The sequence below is a fragment of the Rattus norvegicus genome, chromosome 16 (genome assembly GCF_021556685.1).
Source record: "Rattus norvegicus strain SHRSP/BbbUtx chromosome 16, alternate assembly SHRSP_T2T, whole genome shotgun sequence".
NCBI classification, from domain to species: domain Eukaryota; kingdom Metazoa; phylum Chordata; class Mammalia; order Rodentia; family Muridae; genus Rattus; species Rattus norvegicus.
Window position 1 is genome coordinate 56,939,010 of NC_141549.1, and position 18,223 is coordinate 56,957,232.

The following is an 18,223-nucleotide window of genomic DNA, read 5'->3' on the forward strand; positions in this document are numbered from 1 at the left end:
CCACCTCCCCACCCCCCATCCCCGCCCTGCCTCTACCTTCCTAGTGCTAGGAATTTTAATCACTGTATTTCCTCCCGGTATTTTGAAGGCAGAGGCAAGTAGATCTCTGAGTTCAAGGCCAGCCTGGTCTACAGAGTGACTTCCAGGACTGCCAGGGCTACACAGATAAAACCAGTCTGGAAAAACCACAAAATAAAAATAAACAGGCATGAGGTCCTGATGCCACCACCACATGACTTTCAAGCATTTCTGTAAAAGAATATCGTACACAGCGGGGAGGGGATGGTGCATGCCTTTAATTCCAGAATTTCAGAGGCAGAAAGATCTGTTAGGTATTGAAATGGTATTCTGTGAGGCAGAGGCAGGGGGAATTTCAGAGTTCAAAGCCAGCCTGGTCTACAGAGTGAGTTCCAGGAAAGTGAGGGCTACACAGAGAAACCCTGTTTCGAACTCCTCCCTCTATCAGTACATCATAGCTGTCTTCAGATACCAGAAGAGGGCATCAGATCTCATTACAGCCACCATGTGGTTGCTGAGATTTGAACTCAGGACCTTTGGAAGAGCAGTCAGTGCTCCTAACCACTGAGCCATCCCTCCAGCCCCACATTTTTGCGTTTTATTGTTGCCGTTTATATGCTTGCCTGCTTCAGGGTCTAGTCCAGGGTAGTCTGTATCTCACTATGCTTTGCCTCAACTCAAAAATCTTCCTAGAGCTTTAGCCACCCAAACGCTGGGTTTGCAAGCAAGACCCACCAGACATGAAGAAATTCTCCTTTTCATGCACTTCAAATGACAGCCCGCTTCTCTTTTGTGCACGAATTGCTTCCCTAACTCATTTTGGAGAAACGAAATTTCCCGTAAGTAAAGTCACACGTGAGCAGATGAGTTTGTTCATTTAGGGTTCCTTTGGAGTGTGAGGAGATACTTGGAAAGGAAAGCAAAATTACAATGGCATAAAAAATAATAATAATGGATTTGTGAGGTGGCGAATGGACTGGAATGCCGGACGGGATAGTCCTGATATTGTCTTCGAGTCCCTGGCTACGGCCTCACCCTGATGTGCATGAGAGGGCAGACGAACTCCGGCTGAAAGAGGGGTTACACATTAATCCAGTTTGCTCAGTGCCTTCCGTCCGAGGTTAAAGACGTGATAACAAAAGGGTGTGGCTCAGGCTCTGAATTACTAAGAAAGGCTTTCTGCTTTCTCCTCGAAACCTAAACAATAACCAGGGCCTCACTATGTAATCCGGGGCTGGCTTCATCTATTACCTGTTACCGTTTTTTATTCTCTCTCTCTCTCTCTCTCTCTCTCTCTCTCTCTCTCTCTCTCTCTCACACACACACACACACACACACACACACACACAGACAGAGAGAGACAGAGACAGAGACAGAGACAGAGACAGAGACAGAGACAGAGACAGAGAGAGCCCATGCAAAGGTGGTCAGAGAACTTGTTGAGAATTTGCCAGTGCATTTTCTAAAATGGCTTAATGAGGTGTGTTATGGAAACCTGAAGGATAGCACCTTCTTATTCTCTATTCAGCCACAAACTCACTTCAAAGGACCTGTACCAGGGAGGACAGAAGCAAGGTTTATCCTACTTCGTTCAGAGGAATAGAGGGACACCTAGTAGAAGCTTCTTCATAAATGGACTTTAGGTTTTCATCAGCCGAAATTTTTTCTCGATCTCACAATTGAATTTTTTTTTAAAAAAGCAAACTAGAATAAATGACCAATTCCTCCCTGATAAGTAAATTACAGAAAAGCTTCAGGTTAAATGTAAGAGGATCTTAAATATTGATTTGGTTTTTTGCCTTAATGGGGCCGGTGTATTTATACGAACCACTAAATTTCACTAGACCGTAGTAGTCAGTGGTGAACGCTGCTTGACCCACGCTCTCCAAGTGGGTTGGGCTGTTTTGCGGGATTCCAACAGTCACATTAATGGCTGGAAAAAGTTAAGGCAGCTAGAGAACTTTAAATGTGGTGGGGTCGGGGCAAGACTGGGATCCAGAGTGGCGATGGGATGAAAGTGTAAAGAAAGTTCTGGATGTGTGTGTATGGAAGTAGAAATTGCATCCTCTGCTTGATTTTGTTTTCATCGGGTAATAAAAGCACAAATTCGGTTACATGTGTGTAATACGCAGGTACAGAGATTTGACCGTCTCAAGGACAGGCGATCGGGATTCCGAAGAGGTATTTGCATAACTAGAGCAGGAGCCGCCTCTGCCCCGCCCTCCCATTGCTGACCTAGGACCCCGGGATCCACCGGAAGGGCCAGGGCCCCACCCCCGCCCACCCCCACCTTGAGTGTTTCACCTTGTGCCTTCCAGCCTACCCAGTCCAGAGTTAGTGACTTGATAGGTGTGGCGGCAGTAAAGGTTCATCCTTCTAAAAAGGGAGGAGTCCAAGGAGCGGAACTCCTGAACCTCTAAGTCTCCACTGCTGCTCTGGGTGCGAGTGGAAGTTTCTTCTTGGGGTTTCAGACAGTAAACCAGAAGGAATAATTAGAGCACATCGCTGGGGTACTAGGTAAGTTTTGTTTCATGAAATGGCTGGGATTTTTCTTTTTTATTAAGACAGGGAAGAGGGAAGGGTTTGAAAATCACCAATTTAGAGTTTTGACTCGTGCAAATTGGTGAAGATCTTGACAAGTAAAATGCTGGCTTTCAGACTGCATCGATCGCCAGCTACCTTGGGCCACTGGCCACCACGTTTTCAAATACATAAAGGAGCGAGGTAGATGCACATTAACGAAAGTGGGAATTCAGGCTGGAATCTCATTGAAATTGTGTTTTGAATTTTGTTTCAAATTTTCATGAGCTTTATTTCACCTCAGCTACCTCGATCGATTTACATTAAAATGCTTAAGGTAGTGAGGTAACAGGGCACCTACCTTTTCTCTCCACTTACCTCTGTAAATTTCCCTAGATTATTCAAGGAAAAGAAAAAAAAACTGCTCTTAAAAGTAATTGTTTTTCTTTACTTGATTTTCCAGTTTTCTCACTCCATTTTCCAATCAAACAGCAAACTGGAAAGAAATGTCTTCTCACCCTCTGCATTCCAACCTCCAGATCTCTTGGTTATCAAATTGCCCGAGTTCTCTTTTCACTTCTGTTTCTCAGGAGTAGATCCAGAAAAGTCGTTAACTTTAACCAGCGCCTACTGCTCCTTTACAACCCTCTAGTGGTTTTCCTTTGGTGTTGAACTACAGCGCAAATGACTGTCCGTAGAATTCCCAGCCTCCTTTGCGGTTGGCCTCAGGCCGAGGTACTACTGACCGGCTTTTCTAAGAATTACGGCTTCAAGCCTGACTGTGTCGGTGTCCTTTTGCCTGTAATCTCAGCACCAGGGAGGCAGAGGCAGGCAATCTGTGTTGAGTTGGAGGACAGCCTAGTCCAGAAAGCAAATTCCAGGACAGCCGGGCTGCCTTGAGAAAGAAGCCCTGTCTCAAAAAACCAGAGGGGAAAAAAGAACGAAGGCTTCTATGGTGAACATGGCTTCCTCTTGTTGTAAATATGGCGTCCTTCCGTAGTAAATATGGCGTCTTTCTGTACTTAAACCTTTATCCTGGGTTATTTTGTTTCCCGACAACCTGAATCAGATTTTTTTTACAGTGACACTGCACACTTCTTCCTAAAGTCAGGGATTTGTGGGAATCTAATCTCACCTCTCTCCCAGGGGGTGTACAGTACAGGGGGATAGCACTTATGTCTGAGAACGCTGCATGGGTTCTTACAGTGTCCCTCTGTACGTCATCGCATACTTGAATTTTTCCTTTATCTGAAACCATTTTGTTAATATACTGTTTACCCTCTGTGTTCCCCACATAAAGGAAGCACGGCTCTGATAACCGTGGATTTTGGGTCTCGTATTTTTCACTCTATGTTGATTGCCTGAACCATTGTCATGTGATCGAAGTATTTCTTTTGTGTTTGAGAAATGAACCATTAGTTTTATCCCATGCCATTAGACTTTGTCTTTCTCTGTGTTTACCAGTAAGCGTTTTGGATGATTGTTTTGACTAATTAGAGGTTTGGGGGCCTATTTGGTGGTGCGTGTCTGTTCCAGAATTTGGAAAGAAGGGTAGAGAAGATTAGGAGTTCAAATCAGTTTTGACCACATAGAGTAACACCTTAATAAATCACTTTATATAACTTTATTTGCTATTCTCATGCATATTGGGTGGAGGACAGCATAGTGTTCAAACCTCTGATAAATAACCCAACCAAGAAAAGTAAATGTTATTTCTATGGCTTTGATGTGTTAGGAAATACCATTTTCCCTAAACTACATTTACAAGCAACTCTTGGACATTTCTTCTTCATTAATTGTCAAAAGTCCTGTATAGATGCCTGGTAAGTCATTTAAAATTTCTGAGTCAGGTCTCACCAAAACTATAGTTAATGCATATTCATGAACTCATTTCTCTAGAGAAATGGACTAAGAGCTGGGACACGAGGCAAAGACAGGCTTTTGCTCTCAATAGAGTGAGTGTACAGTGCAGCCAGCAGGTAAGACTAAACTATTTCACAGGCAATACCAAGAACTGTTCTTATGTGTGACGTAAGCTGGGGGAACATTTAGCATGGGATCCTAAGAATGGAAGTGATGTTTAAGCACAGATCTGAAGTATACATGCGGGTATGTTCATGCATGCTAACAGTAACAGAAAACAGTCCATGGTGTATTAGCGATAGAGAAGAACATGAAGGGACTAGTGGGGGTGGGGTGCCTTACTCTATCTAGGAAGAGTTGCAAATGCTGGCAACGTGCCTTCTGTTAATGCTTTGGGTAGTAAATGAGGAATAACCACTCAGGACCCCCATAGGCTACAGTGGAAGACTTCAGTTACTCCTTTTGAAGTTTGTTTTTATTTTTATATTTTTATCTCTTGTATGTGTGCATGTATGTATTCAAGTACAAGTGGAATCAGTCCATTCTTTCCAGCACGTGTGTCACTGGAAGTGTCCTTAGGTGTGGCAGCAGCAAGCGACTTTTTCTACTGAGCCATCCTGCTGTGCTCCCCACCTCTATTTCTGAGTTTGTTTTCCTTTTTGTTTCTGTTTTCTTATACTTCCGTAGCCCAGACCACATTTAGCAGAGGACTGTGGGCATTTATTGCCAGAATTCGTATCTGAGAATGACTGATTCTGAGTGCTCAGAAGATAGTCTCCACAGGATAAGCATGGCTATTTTAGCCCCAGCCCCTAGTTGGAAATTTACAAATGCTGATAGACCTCATGAGCCCCTGCTTGGGCATATTAATTTAACTTTCTCCCTGCAGTCCTCACTTTCTGTTCTCAAACATTCTTGGGTGTAGCTGACCTTACCACGTGATTGCTGGGTTGACTTGCGGTGAGTGCTGCCTTGCAAAAAATTGATAAAGCTTTTTTTTTTTTTTTTTTTGAGAGAGAGAGGGGGGGGGTTCTGTGTCGCCTGCGCTATCCTGGAACTAACTTTGTAGACCAGGCTACCTCTGAGTGGCTGGAATTAAAGGTGTGTGCCAGGGCTGGGGATTTAGCTCAGTGGTAGAGTGCTTACCTAGGAAGCGCAAGGCCCTGGGTTCGGTCCCCAGCTCCGAAAAAAAAAAAAAAAAAAAGAACATAAAGGTGTGTGCCATCACTGCCTGTCCTGGTAAACTGTTTGGAATCAAAGGAGAACTAAGAGAAATAGAAATGGCAAGAAATAAGCTTGGAGAGAAAAGAGAGTCAGCTCAAGCTGCAGTTACATTGTGAATGTAATGAAAGACATGGCTTTTGTATACCAGCCAAGACTTGATCATGGCCTAAGTTTGCTAGTTAAATAGTCTTAGATAATGGCCTCGGTAAATGGCATCAGTTTAAAGAACAGGTGTGTGGGGTGATTGTTATACTCTCCCCAGGGATCTAGCCTCAGCCTTAGGCCTGCTAGACAAGCACGTGACTGTACCACTAAGCTATAACCAAGCCATTTTGTGTGTGTGTATAAAATTTCGAAAATTTAAACTCTTGCCCTAGCAGTTAAAACGTGCTTTGTTTTTGTTTGATGTATTTATCTTTTTGTCAAGCGTGATGCTTTTTTAAAAAACATAGCCATTTCCAAGTACTTTTGAGCTGTTAATTCTCATCCCACGGCTTTCCCAATTTGCCCTTCTTCAGAGAACATTTAATTTCTGTTCCCCACAGTAAGACACGAGAACAATGAAGAGATCTTTTATCCAGCACACAATTTGAACATTAAGTAAGCAAAGGCAGCTAGAAACACAACAATAATACGTTTATGTTGCAGCTTTAAGTGGTTTTTAGTTCTGTTTTTTTTTTAAATGATGGGAAATAGAGATCAAGATTACCTTGCACTAGGGGTTGGGGATTTAGCTCAGTGGTAGAGTGCTTGCCTAGCAAGCACAAGGCCCTGGGTTCGGTCCCCAGCTCCAAAAAAAAAAGAAAAAAAGAAAAAAAAGAAAAAGAAAAAAAAAGATTACCTTGCACCTCTTTTTGCCTAGAATTCATAAGACGTTGGGATGTCATAGATTTTATTTTTTGGATACCAGAGAATCTTCTAGAATAATGGGCCGGGAAACTACAGTCCAAGAATGAAATCTTGTCTCTCCCTGCCTGGTTTTCTCAATATCAGTCCTTTTCCTCACTGCAGTTGCACTGCACTAAAACAAGAAAGAATGGCTTAGACAGACATGGTGACCTGCCTAGTTTATCTGACTCCATGAAAAAAATAATAATAATTAATTGTGATGATAAAAAGAGCTACTGTTCCTACCTCACTAAAAGCAGCAGGGTCCAGTGTAGGATGAGTTAAGAAATAAAGTAGCAACAACACCTTGCGCACATGCCCAGCATTTACTGCGTGCCATGGACCATACCGTACATCTTAAGACATCTTTTTATTTCCTTTTCACAGCTCCTGTGCACAGAAGAAAGCAGGACCTTCTCACCGTGCTGCCTCGTGTTTTGTCACCAGCTACTGCTGACCAAATAGTAGGTTTGCCTTAGTACTCCGTTTAAAATATTTTATGCAAGTCCCTCTGTTCTCTATCACATTATTCTTTTCAACTTAATGTTTGGCATGCACTTATTTTATTATTCGAGGCAGGGTTTTCTGTAGCCCAGGCTGAGCTCAAACTATGTAGCTAAGGATGACCTTAAACTTGATGCCCTGCCTCATTTCAAGTTACAAGCCTGGACTACTACAGTCAGTTGTAAACCATTTTTTTCCTTTTTATTCATTTCTCAAACAATATATCCGACTGGTGTTTCCCCTCCCTCCACTCTTCCCAATGCCCCCACCTCCCCTCTCCCCGCAGGTCCACTGCTTCTCTGGTTCCCTTGAGAAAAGAGCAGGCCTCCCAGCAGTATCAACCACAGAACTCATAACAAGATGCAAGCCTTCAAGACTGGAAAAGGCAACCCAGTGGGAAGGGAAGATCTCTAGGACAGACAAAAAGTCAAACACATCCTCCCCCACTCCCACTGTTTGGAGTTCCACAAAAAACCCAAGCTGGACAACCATAGCATGTATGCAGAGGACCCAGTGCAGACACATGCAGCCTCCATAATTGCTACTTCTGTCTCTGAGCCCCTGGGAGCCCTGGCTGGTTGATTCTGTGGCTGTGCTCTCCTGGTGTCCTTGACCCCTCTGGCTGCCACAGTAATTCCTCCCTATGCTGGTCCCTGAGCTCTGCCTAAGGTTTGGCGGTGTGTGGCTGCATCTGTTCCCAGGAGCTGCTAGAGGAAGGCTTTCTGACTATGTGCTAGGCACAGTCTAGCACAGTATCATTAGGAATCATTTCATTAACTTTAAAATTTTAAATTTATTTATTTTTGCACCTATCACGTTTGGTTCTACCCTAGATCTCCAGGCTATCCAATGTCATCCAGACAACGTCAGGCATGGGCCCCCTTTTGTGTGGGTGTCAAGTTAGTCCAGTCATTAGTTGGCCACTCCCACAAGTTCTGAGCCACTTTTCCCCAGTGTGTCTTTCAGGTAGGACACACTGTATCTATGCTATGTCTCAGACATAGTCTAGCTATGTCTCAGTCCCTCCACTTGAAGACTTTTCTGCTTACAGAAGATGGCCAGTTCAGCCTCCATTATCCTAGTAGAAGTCCTCACTAGGGTTACCTGGGAGATTCCAGGGGGTTTCCACTGCACTAGGTTTGTTTCCAATTGCTCCAAAATACCCCCCATCTCAGTCCTCTCTCCCAGTACACATGCACACATTCGCATTCTCTGTCTTTCGTTCTCCCCTCCCCAATCTGACCCCTCCTGTTCCTATCCCAATGCATCCCCTGCACCACACACCCCCCCTTGTTACCTAGCCTCTCTGGGTGTGTGAATTGTATCATGATTATCCTTTTCTTAACAGCTAATAGCCCCTAATTAGTGAGTACATACCGTGTTTCCTGTCTAGGGCTGGTTGGCTCAGGGTAGTTTCAATTCTTTTCTAGTGTCCGTTTGCCTGAAATTTTCAATATGTCATGTTTTTAACAGTAGTACTCTATTGTGTAAATGTACTAGATATATTTTATCCATTCTTCTGAGGGCCATCTAGGTTGTGTCCAGGTTTTGGCTTTTGAATAAAGCCATTATTGAACAAGTGCTCATGTGGTAGGAGAGAGCGTCTTTTGGGTGTATGCTGAAGAGTGGTATAGCTGGGTCTTGAAATAGATTGATTTCCAGTTTTTTGAGGAACTACCATATTGGTTTCCATAGTGTCTATAAAAGTTTGCGCTTGCACCAGCAATGGAGGAGTGCTCCCCTTGCTCCACATCCTCGCCAGCATCAACTGTCACTTCCACATCCTCGCCAGCATCAACTGTCCCTTGTGTTACTGATCTTAGCCACTCTGACAGGTGTAAGAGTGTTTCTAACCATTTCACCATTTCAGATTTCTGTTTAAAATTCTCTGTTTAGATCTGTACTCCATTTTTAGATTGGATTGTTAGGGTGCTTTTTGTTGGTTTGTTCATTTTGGGGTTTTTTTTTTCTTTTTTTTAAAAATGATATGTGTTTTCTGGAGTGCTATATATACTTTTTGGATATTCATCCTCTGTCAAATGTGGGATTGGAGAGAACATTTTCCCATCCTATAGGCTGCTGCTTTATCCTATTAACGGTGTTCTTTGCCTTAAAGAAAGAAGCTTTTCAGTTTTATGAAGTCCCATTTACTAATAGTCGTGATTTCGTACCTGTGCTATTGGTGTTTGTTCAGGAAGATGTCTCCTGTGCCAGTGCATTCAAGGCTATTCCCTACTTTCCTTTTATGAGGTTCAGTGTATTTGGTTTTGATCCACTTGGACTTGTTCTGTGGATTTATTTGCATTCTTCTACTTACTAACATCCAGATAAACAAGCACCATTTGTTGACAGTGCCACCTTTTTTCCATTATGTATTTCTGTCTTTATCAAAAGTATCAAGTATACATCGGTGTGTGGTCTCACATCTGGGTCTTTGATTCACTTCCATTGATCTGTTTCTGATTTTATGCCAATACCATGCAGTACTTATTACTATTGGTCTATATGTATTGCAGCTCCAGAAGTCCTCTCATTGTTCAGAATTGTTCTAGCTATTGTGGATTATTTCATTTTATTTTTCCATATGAAATTGCATATTATCTTTTCAGGGTCTGTAATTTTGATGGGAATTGTGTTGAGTCTGTAGATTGCTTTTAGTAACATGACCATTTTCATTGTGCTAATCCTACTGATACATGAGCATGGAAGATCTTTCCATCTTCCAACTCTTCAATTTCTTCAAAAATCTTGTAGTTTTTGTCATAAAGCCTTTGACTTGATTGGTTAGGGTTACCCCAAGATAATCCTGTATTTGTGGTTGTTGTGAAGCGTCTTGTCTCTCTGATTACTTTCAGTCTGTCATTTATAAGAAGGTTTTAATTAATCCTGTATCCAGTTGGGTGTTGATCAGCTGTAAGACTTACCTGCTGGAATTTTGGGGGTCTTTTATGTATACTATTATATCATCTGTAAGTTACTTTGACATCTTCTTTTCCAATTTGTGTGTCCCCTTAATCTCCCTTAGTTGTCTAGAACTATGGCTAGACATGGCTAGAACTTCAAGTACTATATTGAAAAGATAGGGAGTGAGCAGCCTTGTCTTGCTCCTGATTTTAGTGAAATTGCTTTGAGTTTCTCTCTATTTAATTTGATGTTGACTATTGGCTTGCTGTAAATTGACTTTATGATTAGAAATGTCCCAGTATCCTTAATTCCTCCAAGACTTGTGAAGGGCTGTTAGATTTTTATCAACGGCTTTCTTTTTTTCTGGCATCTAATGAGATTTGCCTGTGTGTGCTTGCTTAAATGTGTGGCTCTCTTGTGGATGTCAGGACAATCTGAGAATTTAGTCTTTCTACCCCATGTATTCCAGTATCAAACTCAGCTGAGTGGCAGGCAGGTTCCTGGTGAGCCCCCGCTGCCTATAAGCCATTGATTTACTGAAGTCACTTTCTCACCCTGGCTCTAGTATTGGAATATATTTTAACTTTGGTTATTATCTAAGGCAGGTGTTTGCCTGAGGTGACTGTTGTTGGACCAGTGTCACCTGGAAGTGATTTCCTAGCTAAGACAACATGAATGAACAGATGAAGAAAATGGCAAAGACAAGTGGCCAGAAAGGGCCGGGCAGAAGGGCCCTCGACAGAATGACTCTAAATCATGACGAGGCAAGGCCAGTTCAGAATACCAGAGTGGAACCTCCCCATGTAACATACACCATCCACGAAGAAGGTGAGATTAGCCCTGAGAATGAGGAAGATGTCTTTCCTAATGGATACCTAGAATGCATCATAAGAGGGGAGTTTTCTGAGCCCATTTTGGAAGAGGATTTACTTTTTAAATCCTTCGAAAGCCTAGAGGAAGCGGAACAAGACCTTTCTTGCCAGGTTCTGGAAGCTAGTTCTCTTCTCGAGTACATGACAAAGGGGACAAAACAAGAGAAAAGGGCCACACAAGAGGAGCCTCAGCAGACTGTTGGAGCGAACTCAGTTCCTGAGTGTTCTGAGTACTTGACAAGCAGGAAGCTCCCTGTTGGAGAACCCTCGGAAGTTGATTTATCCTATCATGAGCAGCTGTCAGGCTTTACTGGAGAGAAGCTAAAGGGTGGTCCATACTGTGGTAATATCTCGATGCTGGAGTGTCCTCAAGCTGGGTGCAAGAAGAAGCTGAGGGATAAAACTGCCCTGAGGAAACACATGCTGGTCCACGGTCCCCGTCAGCACGTGTGTGCAGAGTGTGGGAAAGCTTTTACAGAGAGCTCGAAACTAAAGCGGCACTTCCTGGTCCATACAGGAGAGAGGCCTTTTCAGTGCACCTTCGAAGGCTGTGGGAAGCGCTTCTCACTGGATTTCAACTTGCGCACCCATGTCCGCATCCACACGGGTGAGAAGCGCTTTGTGTGTCCTTTTGATGGCTGCGAGAAGAGTTTTATTCAGTCAAACAACCTGAAGATTCACATCCTAACTCATGCAAAGGCAGGGAAGAAATGCTGAAAGTCGAGACAGATTGTCCCAGGCTGAGTGGTCTTACTGGCAGAGGCACCGAGGATCCATGCATTATGTATGAGAATATTATTTGTGGGGATGGATTCTATGGCTAAAATAACTTTGCAAATCTAGAAGGCCTGCTTGTATTTTTTATTTACTTCATTACACAATTTTAAGAACATTGTTTTTTGTATTCCATGGTGTAGTTCCAACAGAAAAGTCAATGGTGAAAGCATAATGTTTAATATATGTGCTACACTGTTGAAGGTGACAGTGTTTTTGCATACCTAATAAAAAATAGCTTATTTTTAATTATGCAGTTCCTAATGCCCTAGCTTTTACCCTTTAAAATGCTTCATGGGAAATGATCCTAAAGAATGGGTACCTTTGGCAGTAGTCAACAAATGAATACATATTTCTACATTTTTGATTTTTGTTTTCCTTATTGTATCAAACTATTAATCATAGTTAAATGTGAATAGTTATATAATAAAGTTGATCCATCTGAAGATTTTAGGTGTTTCAAAATAAAAGGAAATAAAACACTAGAAATGAGTCAAATTTCTGGAAAAGTAAAAGTGCACTAAAAGGAATAAAGCCAGCCAGAATGGCTCAGGACACTCAGGAGGGTCTGAGGCCAGCCTGATCAGCCTTGAGCGCTGGGGTCAGCTAAACCTATATAGAGGTATCCTGTTTCAAGGGGGCGGGGTGGGGGGCAGAGACAGCATTTCATTATTGTTTAAAAGGGGGTTGGGTGGGGTGGTATACATTTTGGATCCCAGCATCCAGGAAGTATAGTGAGTTTGAGGTCAGCCTAGTTCACAAGAACAAATATCAGTTCAGCCAGGACTAAAAATGAGACATTCCCAAAAGAGTTACTAGCATTCGGTATTGATATACCAGTCCATTAGAAGTCCTCAAAGCTGTTTTGATATCACTTCCAGAAGTTCTCTATTAAATTTCTGAAGTCCACTAGTCCACAGTGACAAGAACTACCTCAAACTCCAGAAATGTATGCTCTTCTAGTTTCCAAGGCTAGGAAGCTACCAGTTCAAATCAAAGGGTCAAGCCAGGGTTTTCATTGTCTATGAAAAGACCTCTTCAGATAAGAGCGCATTCTGGTGCTGAGTTGCTGGGAGTTAAAGTTCTAATGTCTGAATATTGAGGATACAGACCCATAAAGTTTGTGCAGTCCTCTTGGCCCAGTAATTTTTATTTTTAGAGTTCTTTAGAAAGTGCTCATGGTCATTTTTGAAAATATTTCCTAAAGGATATTAAGGAAGTTCCATTTAATTGTAGTAAATTCACAACATACATGTCCACTCAGTAAAAACATTTACCTAAAATCATGTTTGGCCTCCTCAATGGAGAAATAATGCAAATGTTTTCAAAGGAAGCTACAAAGGGAAATGGGGGAAGAGGGTCATGTCTAAGAGTTTTGTTTTTAATGGAATAAACTTGAGTGCATGCTAGGGAAGGGATTCAAAGCAGTTAAATACAAAGGGAAAGGTAGTTGGAATAAAAGTCTAACTCATTATAGGATTTAGCTTACTTGTATAATTGCAAAGGGAACTGGCCAGAAAATGAGCAGCCATCAAACCTGCTCCCCAATCCAGTCAGTAGAAATTATTTGGTTTTGGTAAAAATGCCATAATCCAGCTTAGTTAAAAATGCAAATTCGTTTTGAAGATTTACCATAGCCCTGGAAATTAAAGCATGTATTTTAGAAGGATGAATGATGGTCAATCTTGATTTTTTTTTTTTTTAATGCCAAAGTTTAAAAGCAACCTGTCTTTGAAAGTCAGGGTTTACAGTTTGACTTCAGGGTGAAGTTTTTGCTAATAGGCATCATGTTTATAGGAATGTGGATCCCATTCCAGATATCAGTAAAGTGGTGCACAAAAGCCATTCAGATATTTCAATTTTCTTCTAAATCAAACACCTGCATACGGAACTTAAGGCGAATTTAATCAGGGTGATGGATCGTGTGTCTACCTGGTGTTTGCTTTTGCCAGCCTTGTGTCTGACTCAATCCTTTATGGATTCAGAGTGAAGATTAAAGACCAATCAAAAGATGCAAAGATTAGGGTACAAGAGCCTCAGACCGGAGCCTCAGAGCACCTGGAAGGATTAAGATTGGCTCTCCTTATAAAGTCTGGTCTGCTCTAAATCTGTTCATGAGGAAAAGTCTGTAAAGTTATAAGATGTTCATATCTTGATTTTGAGGCCTAGAGTGTCCTGTGAAGAAGTAAGATTGTATATGGCTGGCCTGGTCTTTCTGTCTTTTTTTCTCTCCAGAGATGTACATAGAATGGCAAAGAGGTAGGAAAATTAAGACATGGGAAAGAGGCTAGAAATTGAGGGGTCACATTTGAAATACTTCCTAGTGTTTTAGTTTTTATTTCACGTGTGTTGGTGGGTTTGCCTGCATGTGAGGGTGTTGGATTCCCTGGAACTGGAATTGTGAGCTGCCATTCGGGCACTGGAAATTGAACAAGGGTCCTTTAGGGGAGCAACCAAGCTTAAGCACCAAGCTATGTCTCTAACTCAGTGTTTTTTTAAAAACGTGTGACATTTTGTCTTCATGTATGTTTGTACATCATGTTGAATGCAGTGCTTCTAGATATCAGAATGAAACATTGGTTCCCTGGGAACTAGGGTTAGAACAGGTTATGTGGGTGCTGGGAATTGAACCCAGGCCCTCTAGAAGAGCAGTCAGTGTTGGGAACCAGTGGGTCGAGTCATCGGCCCTTTCATTAATGTTTTACAAATGAATGCACACATACTCCTCACATTTATGTTCTACATTTAAAAAGAAATCCAAGCAAAATTAGAGGAGTCGTCCATTTAGACTCTTACAGGACTGCACACACACAGGCACGTTAGACCTAGATTTTCCTACACAACTGAAAGCTTACTGTGCCAACCCTGTTCCTTCTGCCTCCCTACTTCTAATGATGCAAAGTACACTATTTCAGCCTGGTGTGGTGGCACACGCCTTTACTCCCAGCACTTAAGAGGCAGAGGCATGTGGATCCCTGAGTTCAAGGCCAGCCTGGTCTACAGAGTGAGTTTCAGGACAGGGCTATACAGAGAAACCCTGTCTCAAATTCCACCCCCTCCCTCATGCCCAAATAAGTATATTTGATTTTTAACATGTATTTTGCTGTTATTCAGTGTTTTGTTTCTTTTAATAGAATGGCATCTAAGATTTTCCATATTACAAAAGGCTGTATCTCCTTCAAGCAGTAACACCAGTATGTGTTGCTTCTACACCTTGGGTATTCTGAACAGCCTTAATAGGAAAAGGGGTCACGATATAAGAGTTGGAAGGCTGGATTATGTAGCAATCCTGCTTTTTTGTTTTTGTTTTTCTGAGGACCTCCTATGCTGTCTTCCACAACAGTTCACACAGAACATTGTGATTACAGAAGTAAGATGGCTTCCCTGTGGTTACATTGTGTTTCTGCTGTCCATTTTTATGGAGGATTATTTGTTTATTTGCTAATGAGCTGTGAATTCTTGATTCCTTATATATTTTAATACTTCCTTATCAGAGGCTTGCAAGTCTGTTCTATTTTTTTTTTTTTGTTGATTCGTTTTTCTTAGCTGTGTACAAGTTCTTTAGTTTCATGGAATACCACTACTTTTGGTTTTGGTTTGGTGGGTTTTTGTTTGGCTTGGTTTTGGGTTTTTCAAGACAGGGTTTCTCTGTATAGCCCTAGTTCTCTTGGAACTCATTCTGTAAACCAGGCTGGGCTTAAACTCACAGAGAGCCACCTCACTCTACCTCCCAAGTCCTGGGATTAAAGGTGTGCCTCCATGACCTAACTGTTGCTGTCATTTTAACATTAATTCCTCCAATCTACAAGCAAGGAGTATCTTTTCATTTTACATACGTTTCATTTCCAGTAATATAATTTTCAGTATGTGGTTCTCCCTTGGTTAGATCTCTTCCAAATATCTTAATGTAACCATAAAGAAGAATATCAGTAGTTTTTTCCTAACTTAGTGCCAGGATAGAGAAATGTAATTGAACTAAGTGAAAATCAGTGGTAAAGTAGATCCTTTCTCTAACACAGCACTGGGGGTGGAAAGATGGGTCAGCAGATAAATCAGGTACCGCTCTACAGAGGACTCCGGGTCTTTGCCCAACACCCACATCAGGCAGCTTACAACCAGCTACCTATAGCTCATTTCCAGGTGACCCAACACTCTTTGACCTCAGTGAGAACCTATGCAAATGTGCTGCACATATATTTACATAAATAATCGTTTTACATAGTACATGAAACATCTATTTACTCTGTTCCACCTCACCAGAGACTTTCGTCTTTTAACCCTGGCTGCCCTGGATCTCACTATATACCACCATGCCCAGCTTGTCCGGTTCCTATCTGACTCTCCTGCCCCGTATATGCATGTGAAGACATCCGTGTGCACTCATGTAATTACCCCATGCAATGGCTCTGACTGAATACATTGCATGATTACATCCTGCATTGGACACAGAACAGTGCAAGTTACATTAAAAACCCATTATATCTGCAACTCCAAGCAAGAGACTATAATTAAAAGGCAATTGGATGAAATTTGCTTTAAGAGTACAAGAGCTTAAGCAAGCTTTGGTAAATGAGTGTTAATGGTTAACATGTGGGTTTTATTAGGGTGTTTGTTCCTTTTCTGTGTGACCCCAGAGTTGAATTTCTTAGATGTCAGTGGACCAGATATGAAGAACACCTGTACCAAACTGCGCTTTACCATATGGCTAAAGTCATATCCATAAAACAAGCTAGCATAACCTTTGTGACTTTAGTAAATCAAAGGTATTAGGTAGGTTTCAATGATGCCCTGGGCATTAATAAACTATTCTTAGCACTCCTAAGATCATAGTTGCGTGCCATAAAAAGATAGTACATGCTCCCTCCAACTCAAAATGATGGTCATAAAATACACATACAAATCAAAGAAGCAATAAAACTGGGAAGAATTTTGATAATCATCATCATTAAACATCAAAATGCTGCATGCTACGTGTAATTACATCCTATCGGCTATGCTGACCACTAAGTATCGGGACGTTTTTGTGTGCAAATGCTTTGGGGTTTGTCAAGACTGCATTCTAGGACTTCCCATCCTCGATTTAGCAATGATGCAGCAAAATCTTTGCCGCTCCTCCTATTAAAGCCTAAGGCCCCATGTCACGGTCTATGTCTACTCTCCCTATTATGGAAGGTGAGGTCAAAGGACCATGAATTCATGGTCAAGCTGGACAACTTGGTGAGACCTTTCCTCAAAATTTTATAAAAGAGGGATACTTGTTAGTGCCAAAGCCCTTTTCTGCTTCTCACAGGCTCTGGACTCTGTCTACTAAAAAGAGAAAAAGGTCTTGGTCTAAAGATGGCCCAATAATAGAGTGATTGCTTAACATCTTCCAGGCTCTGGGTTCTGTCCTTAGCACTTCATACACATAAATATAGATATATAGATAACCTTTCAAATAAGAGTTTATTAGTCCCGATATGTATGTCAACTAGCTTAATTTAATCAGCCCACATGTTCTTAAATTACTACACCCTTTTGTACCACATGCTTATACAATTAAAAATTATCACTCTGATTATTAGTATTTGCGAGGCTATAAAATCTGCCTCCCCTGCTACCCTTAGTGTATATAATCTCCATAGCTATTCTCACTTGAAATACTACTAATAATATCCTGGATGAAGTCTAAGACCTTATGGGGGAAGTCGACAAAGAGAAGTTAGCCAAGGGTTAAGGGGTGACAAATGTGACTTAAGGAGCCATTTTGGGATAGTTACCCATCACCACCAGCCCACAGGTATCCTGGTCTAACGTGGGAAAGGAATTGAATGGTCCTTTGTGAAATTTCTAACTCCCTAAGTGACAAAATGGCTTTTCCAGATGTTTAAAGTTGGAGGTTAGTTTATATAACAACAGACAACATCAATATATTGACCCCATTTAGGGTCATTGTTTGAAGTTCAATCTTTGCCTTATACTTGTGTGATTTGTACATACTCAGACATGGGTTAGATACATATATGGATACTGTCTAAAGTCAAGTGGAAATCTTCCATTATTCTCTGTCCACAAGCCTGCTGTATATGAACAAATTTGGCCATTCCACAATGCCAATGCGTTGTAAACAGTTTTCATACTGTAAATAAAGCCTTTTGTGGGTTTTGTTGTTCATTCGTTGGGTTTTTGTTTTGCCTTGGTTTGTTTTGAGACAGGATCTCATGAAACCTAGCCTGTCTTAAACTCAGATTATAGCTGCAAAAGACCTTGAATTTTGATTCCTCCTGCCTCCACCTCCTTGGTGCCAGAGTGTTCCAGAATAGTATGTGCTCTGGGATAGAACCCGTGGATTCATACATGCTAGAGAAGCACCCAACCAGCTGTGCTGTGCAATTTTTTTTTCTAGAAAAATATGTTCAGCCTGAGGTTTGCTAAATCTTATGTGGAGTGAAATAGATGTTGAGAGCTTATTGTAATTTAAAATGTACGTCCTTGACATAGTTTTCGAGGCATACCTGTGTACAGTAAGCTGAAGAGTCCCCTCTGAACAGTCTGGTAAGACTTGTTAAATGGCTGCCTTCACCAAAACTAAGGCTTGTCTCTCAAGACAAGTGCAGGGGGAGGGGGGGGATAATCTCCACTCGGGAGGGGCATTTTCTCTTCTGAATGCTAGTTCA

At 41.7% G+C, this 18,223-nt stretch overlaps 2 protein-coding genes across 3 annotated transcripts; both read left to right on the top strand.

Moving 5' to 3' along the window:
* Nucleotides 1-18,223, top strand: part of Erich1 (glutamate-rich 1) — a gene marked incomplete at its 5' end in the record, with an annotated part of 52,793,804 nt that overhangs the window by 26,068,450 nt on the left and 26,707,131 nt on the right.
* On the top strand, nucleotides 3,072-12,052 carry Zfp42 (zinc finger protein 42). Of its 3 annotated transcripts, XM_087587287.1 has the most exons (5): nucleotides 3,276-3,493; nucleotides 4,438-4,517; nucleotides 5,291-5,361; nucleotides 6,901-6,977; nucleotides 10,523-12,052. In XM_087587287.1, the coding sequence occupies exon 5, from the start codon at nucleotides 10,593-10,595 to the stop codon at nucleotides 11,508-11,510; it is 918 nt and encodes a 305-aa protein (XP_087443413.1). In that variant the 5' UTR covers nucleotides 3,276-3,493; nucleotides 4,438-4,517; nucleotides 5,291-5,361; nucleotides 6,901-6,977; nucleotides 10,523-10,592; the 3' UTR covers nucleotides 11,511-12,052. The 3 variants fall into 3 exon arrangements, with proteins under 3 accessions (NP_001389498.1, XP_087443413.1, XP_087443412.1); XM_087587286.1 differs by lacking the exon at nucleotides 5,291-5,361; NM_001402569.1 differs by lacking the exons at nucleotides 4,438-4,517; nucleotides 5,291-5,361 and having other exon boundaries at nucleotides 3,072-3,493.